The following is a 6,648-nucleotide window of genomic DNA, read 5'->3' as shown; positions in this document are numbered from 1 at the left end:
GTAAAAAATTTAGAATATTAAAATTTACATAAAATTATGAAAATACATTCTTTATACAGTCATAATATAAGTTTTTATGAACATTGTTTCAGGCAAAAAAGACGTGGATTAACAATGGGCACGTTAATGACTAAAAGAGAGGCTATACGATATTCTCTTAAGCCTGAAATAGAGGCGAAGAGTCCTGCAGCATAGACATGGACTCGTACGATTTGTTTGGTGAAGATGTTAGTGGCTCGATGCTTGATGCTCTTCCTGACCTCGGGGGGAACGATCATTTTGACCCTGCAGGCACAACTAATTCTGTGGTAGTATCTAGAGATGGTCCAAACCCTGGCGTTAATGGAGGAGGGAGTTACATTAGTCAATCTTATATATCTCAAGAATCTCCGCTTCAAAAATTAACTTCATTTGGCGGATCTGAATTTGGAAGTTCTAATCAATTGCAAAATCCATCACAACGCAATATGTTTAATCAAAATCTTGGAACATTTGACAATGGTGCACCACAGCGTGCTATGGTGCCAGGAGCATTTCAAAATCAAGCTCGAAATATGGCACCACAACATAGAGGGCCTCATCCTGGTAGTGGAGGACAATATCCTAACTATAGTGATAATATGTATTCAATGGAACAACAGCATTCAATGACTAGAGCAAATATGTCTATAGATCCAAGTATGCAAGGTTGGCCAGGTAGTGGAGGTGCTTATCCACAAATGCAAAGACATTATAATCAGATGGCACCACAACCTGCTACTTATCGACAACATATACCTCCACAGTATTCTCACCAACAAGATCAAAGTGGAGTTATGAATCAAAAATTACAACAGCAACAACAACACTTTGGTAATCAGCAAAATATGATAGGGAATATGGGTGTACCACATCAAACAATGCAAGCTGGCACAACAGGTAGTGTTTATCAACATATGGTTGGGCAACAGCAACATTATCAGCAAGGAAGTTCTGTTACAATGTATCAAACATCTCCTGGCTATCCAGGTTTTGCCTCAGCTATTCATCAACAGCAGCAGCAGCAACAACAGCAACAAACTCAACAACCACCTCAGAGGATGCCACATCATCATCCAACTCATCAAACACATCCTTCACTTCCTCAACAGTATCCTCAACATACGCAACATCCTAATACACAACAACAACAACAACAACAACAACCAATAGATTCTCAATATTCTCATCATGCAACTTCAATGTTTAATCAACCCCAACATTCTGGACCAACAACACAGTTTGGTACAACCAAACATGCCACAAGTCCTCAATATCGTGCAACTTTTCCACAATTGTCTCCTCAAATGTCACCTAGACCTCAGATGTCACCACGACCACCAGCAGTACAACAACAAATGTCTCCCAGACCTATTATGTCACCAGCTAAATCTAATACATTATCTCCACATCCACATGTTCAACTTCCACATCAACAATCAAATCAACCTGCTGCAATGTCTGTATCACCCTGCCCTCCAACTTCAATGCAAATGAATCCAGCATCACAACAAACTACTCTTCAAGCATTGGAACAAATGGTTATCCCTGGTGTTGCTGTACCAAATTCAAATGTTTCAAGTCAGGATTATAATCAATTTCAGGCACGTCCACCTATGTCACAAGCAACAAACGTTTTATCTCAGTCTACCGCACAAAATTCTATGCCACCTATAACAGGTCCTAGAATGCCAATGCCAACTCAATGGTCGCATCCACAACAACAGCAGCAGCAGCAACAAATAAGGCCAAACGTGATTGAAGATAGAAATGTAGTAGAAACTCAACCCCCAGTATCTGAACAAAGTCCATCAATATTTCCAGTAACTGGAACAGAAACTATTCATAGTGTTGCAGAAACTACATCTAGAGATTCAACAGATCCTGTTCATAACACAATTGAACCTTCAAAACAAGAAAATGAATCATTGCATCAGAATGTGCAAGAACCGCAAGATGTGCTTAGTCAACAAGCTGATACTTTGTTACAAAATAATTCACAAAGCAATTCGCCTTTGGAACATACACCTGGAAAAATTTCCCAAGAAACTGTACAGTCTTTACCAACTTCTAGTACAAATGGAGATGTTGATTGTTCAAATATGTCAACATTACCTCAACAGCAAATAACTCAAAATCAGGTTCAGAATCCTGTTTCTACCATTGAAAATCAGAATACATGTGATAAAAAACAGAATGATCAACATTTAGAAATAAATCCAGTGAATTGTCCAACCAATAATAGTACAACTGCACTTTCTCAACAACCTGCAGTTAGCAATCAGGCAGCACAACAGCAGTCTATCAGTTGTCCACAACAACCAGTACAGCAAATTCATATGAATCAGCCGCAAGTAGTGCCAACACAACAGTCTCCAGTACAGTCACAACAATCTTTGCAGTCATCACAACAATCTTTGCAGTCATCACAACAACCACAAATGAGTCAAGTGCAACAACCTCAAATTGGTCAACAACCACCTTCACAACAACAGCTGCAACAAATAAATACTCAACAACAAGCATCAATTACTCAGTCCCAGCAACCTACATTAAGTCAAACACAACAGTCACAGCCACAAATTTCTCAATCTCAGTTAGTCCAACCACAACCATCTCAACCAGCTCCAACTTGTATAACTCAGGTTCAGCCAACACAGCAGCCTCAACCACATATGAGTCCACAAGTTGGTATAATGCCCCAAAATGCTCCATTAATTTCATCTCAAATATCACAGTTACAAGCTCCCTTACCAAATCCAGCCTCCTCATTGCAAAGTCAAACTAATCAAGTTCCATCTGCACATTTAAATGGCCAACAAATTCCTACAGTTAATCAAAGCAGTAATGTAGTATTATCATCTCATCAAACTGCAGTATCAGTGCCAAATTCACAAACTCCACATCAAGTACAACAAAATTTCACAGAATATACGAATATTCAAAAAAATAACATGTATCCAAATGAGATGTTAGTGGGTTCTGGTCAACAATATCCTTCTGGTGGTGATATCATTAGTGGTAGTACTATGCCAAATATGTATAATATGCCACCAAATCCAACATCAACAGCAGTTACATCTGGTGGCTTTAGTACTTCCTGTGCTCCAGTTACACACCACCAAGAGAGAGCTGCATTACAACAGCAATTGCAAGAGTTATTCTGTATGCCTCCAGCTACTGAGAATCAAGAAAAAATTGTTTCTATACAAGAAAAGTTACAAGCTCTGCAACAACATGAAAGTAATGATCAATGTAATGGTGGACCTCAATGTATATTACAAAGTCCAATGTTTACAGCAGCTGTTGTTGATAGTCCACAGGTAAGTCACAAATGCGTTTTACTTTTGTTTTAAATATTGTACACAAAATTTAAAAAAAATTTTTCGTAAATAGGTTTCAAGTACAACTGGTCGTGGTCGTAGTAAAGGTACACCCAGAGCTAAAAAGAGTAGGAAGAAAGCTGATAAAGAAGCAGTTGCTCCTGCACCAATTACTCAGCAACAGCCAGAGCAACCATTGTCAGACAATCAAGTAACACCTGGAGACAGTAGTAATGTAGTTGATAGCGCCGCTGATTCTGAAGATATTAAGCCATCTTCTGGTGATATGGAGGAAGAGTGGAATAAAGGTAGGAAATCGCGACCTCCTCCTAGAAAACCACGTAAACCAAAGGAGCCGAGAGAGCCGAAAGAACCAAAAGAGCCAAAAGTTAAAAAAGAACCAAAACCACCAAAGGAAGCAAAGTCTCCTAAAGCACCAAGAAAGAGGAATAAAGATAAAGATTCAACAAAACGTAATAGAAAGTAAGTTATCTCATAAATGTTGTCTCGTAATTCGTTTCTTTGGAAAAGTAATTATTTCATTGAATACATTCTATTTTTACAGAAAAACAAATCACTCTGAATCAGCTGATGATGAAGTTGTACAAGAAACAGAAGAAACTGCTGTCTCTGATTCAAGTGCAGTTAAAGAAGTTGATACAAAACCATCTGAACCGTCCATTCAAGGTGATCAAGAACAAGTACATTCTTCAACTACTGAGCCTTTAGTAGCTGAAACAAAAGATCAAAATAAGCAAAAAGGGGAATCAGAAGATAGCCCGCCAGACGAAAAGAAAGAAGAAAATTCGGATGCTGGAACAACTGTAGAAACTGCTACACCTAATAAGAAGAAAGCTGCTGCTCGTAAAAGATCAGTTGGAAAAGTTTCGTTAGGAAAGTCTCCTAGAAGTTCAAAGTATGTTGTTTTAAAATATTATAGTTTTGCATTATGGGCACAATTTGACATCCTATTCATCTTTTAACATATGTTTAATTTATTTTCGATGTTTTACAAAATTACAATAGAAAGCGAAAAAGTCGGATTGCCCCGGATTCTGATGGTGAAGAATTGGCAGCAACGCCTCCGCCATCACCAGAAGCAGGAGATGATAATAAAAGACGTTCTGCAAGAAATACACATCGTAAGAAATACGTCGATGATGTAATGCTTAGATTTTCAGATGATGATGTACCTCTTCAGGATTCTCAACTTTCTAAGAAAGTAGAAGGCACAAACACAACAAAACCTGTTTCTGTTAAAAAAGATAATGAAGGTGGTGAAGTTGGACCTAACAAGCCTAACTTTGTATACATAGTATGTATCACATAATAGCATATTATTAACATATTTAAATTCTAATTAAACAGTTTTAAAAAACAATTTTTATTTACTGTAGAATACAACAGATGAAGATTCCATGGTTGTACAACATATACTATGCTCTCGCATGGGAAAAAGAGAAATTAAACCAACAATCCCAGAAGTAAAAACAGAAACATCTGATGAAAAAAATGAAAACAGTACATCTGATACAACAAAGGATAAGGAAGAAGAGACTGAGACCAAGGAAGAAACTTCCGAAAAGGAATCAATCTCAGAAACAAGTAATAAGGATGTGAAAGATACTGAAAGCTTTGAAGATAAAAGTAACAGTGACAGTGCTGTAAAAGACAAAAGTAAACATGAAGGAGCACTTACAGATTCTAAACAAGAAAATGTTGTGGTAGATGTGAAGCCTCAAATAATAGAAGTTGAGGAATATTTTGTTAAATATAGAAATTTTTCATATTTGCATTGTGAATGGAGAACTGAAGAGGAATTATACAAGGGCGATAAACGAATTCAAGCCAAGTTGAAAAGATTTAAACAAAGACAACAACAAAATACTAACATCTTTGAAAATGTAATTATGGATATATAATTATATACTATACAATTGTTTAGGATTATTAACAGCTTACCAGCTACACTTGGATTATTCGATATAATTCATTTGAAATGTTTTCCTAACAGCAATTACTAGATATTTTTTTTATTTGTTAGTGAGTCAATTGGTAATATTAGAAACGTATACGTGAATAATAAAAACGAGTTTCTGGGATTTTTTCAGACTGAAGATGATCCATTCAATCCAGATTTTGTGGAAGTTGATAGAGTGCTTGATGAGGCAACACATACTGATCCTACAACTGGGGAAACATTAAAACATTATCTGGTTAAATGGCGGTCTCTTCAATACGAGGATTCGACTTGGGAATTGGAAGAAGATGTCGATCCAGAAAAAATAGCCCAATTTATAAAATTTAATAAAGTACCCCCTAAAGATCAATGGAAGGTAATATATTGCAGGTATATAATATAATTATGTCTGAAAGTAGTTATTATATAATAAGTAATCTTCTGTTTAGCCAAAAAAGAAACCAAATGCATCAGCTTGGGTGAAATTAGAAGAATCACCAATTTATAAAAGTAATAACAGTTTACGACCATATCAACTGGAAGGTCTTAATTGGTTACTCTTTTCGTGGTACAACGGACATAACTGTATTCTTGCGGATGAAATGGGTTTAGGAAAGACAATTCAATCTTTAACATTTGTGGATGCAGTATACAAGTATGGAATTCGTGGACCATTTTTAATAATAGCACCCCTTTCAACCATTCCAAATTGGCAACGTGAATTTGAAAGTTGGACTGATATGAATGTTGTAGTGTATCATGGATCGTAAGTTCAAATTGTTGTACTTTTGTGTTTGAGAATAAAGAATTTTTTGCTATGTAATTTCTTATTTACAGTGCAGCAAGTCGAACTATGCTTCAAGAGTATGAAGTTTATTATAAGAGTGAAAAAGGGCAACAAATTAAAGATTTAATTAAATTTAACGTATTGATAACTACATTTGAGATAATTATAACAGATTTTAACGAATTGCGGGGGTATAATTGGAGGCTTTGTGTTATAGACGAAGCTCATAGGCTAAAAAATAGGAATTGCAAGTTGCTTGAAGGTCTCAGACAATTGAATTTAGAACATAGAGTACTTTTATCTGGCACGCCTTTACAAAATAATGTCAATGAGCTTTTTTCATTATTGAACTTCCTTGAACCAGTACAGTTTTCTAGTAGTGAAGCATTCCTAAAAGAATTTGGTAATTTGAGTAGTGAAACTGAAGTCCATAAGTTACAACTTCTTTTGAAGCCAATGATGTTGCGTCGACTTAAAGAAGATGTGGAGAAATCGTTAGCTCCAAAAGAAGAAACTGTAGTTGAGGTGATGAGAATTACTAACATAAGCCCGTTTTTATA

The 6,648-nt window shown here is 36.2% G+C and overlaps 1 protein-coding gene across 1 annotated transcript in view; it reads left to right on the top strand.

Annotated features, from left to right (window-relative positions):
* LOC108570223 (chromodomain-helicase-DNA-binding protein 7-like) overlaps nucleotides 1-6,648 on the top strand; it is a 19,323-nt gene that overhangs the window by 1,239 nt on the left and 11,436 nt on the right. The window contains 9 exon segments of the mRNA XM_017932041.1: nucleotides 93-3,341; nucleotides 3,415-3,824; nucleotides 3,907-4,257; nucleotides 4,368-4,656; nucleotides 4,739-5,245; nucleotides 5,453-5,677; nucleotides 5,751-6,067; nucleotides 6,139-6,636; nucleotides 6,638-6,641. Coding sequence (XP_017787530.1) covers nucleotides 198-3,341; nucleotides 3,415-3,824; nucleotides 3,907-4,257; nucleotides 4,368-4,656; nucleotides 4,739-5,245; nucleotides 5,453-5,677; nucleotides 5,751-6,067; nucleotides 6,139-6,636; nucleotides 6,638-6,641 — 5,745 coding nt within the window. The 5' untranslated portion in view covers nucleotides 93-197.

Source organism: Habropoda laboriosa, unplaced genomic scaffold (genome assembly GCF_001263275.1).
Source record: "Habropoda laboriosa isolate 0110345459 unplaced genomic scaffold, ASM126327v1 scaffold81, whole genome shotgun sequence".
NCBI lineage: Eukaryota > Metazoa > Arthropoda > Insecta > Hymenoptera > Apidae > Habropoda > Habropoda laboriosa.
This window is presented reverse-complemented; position numbering and strand designations above follow the sequence as displayed.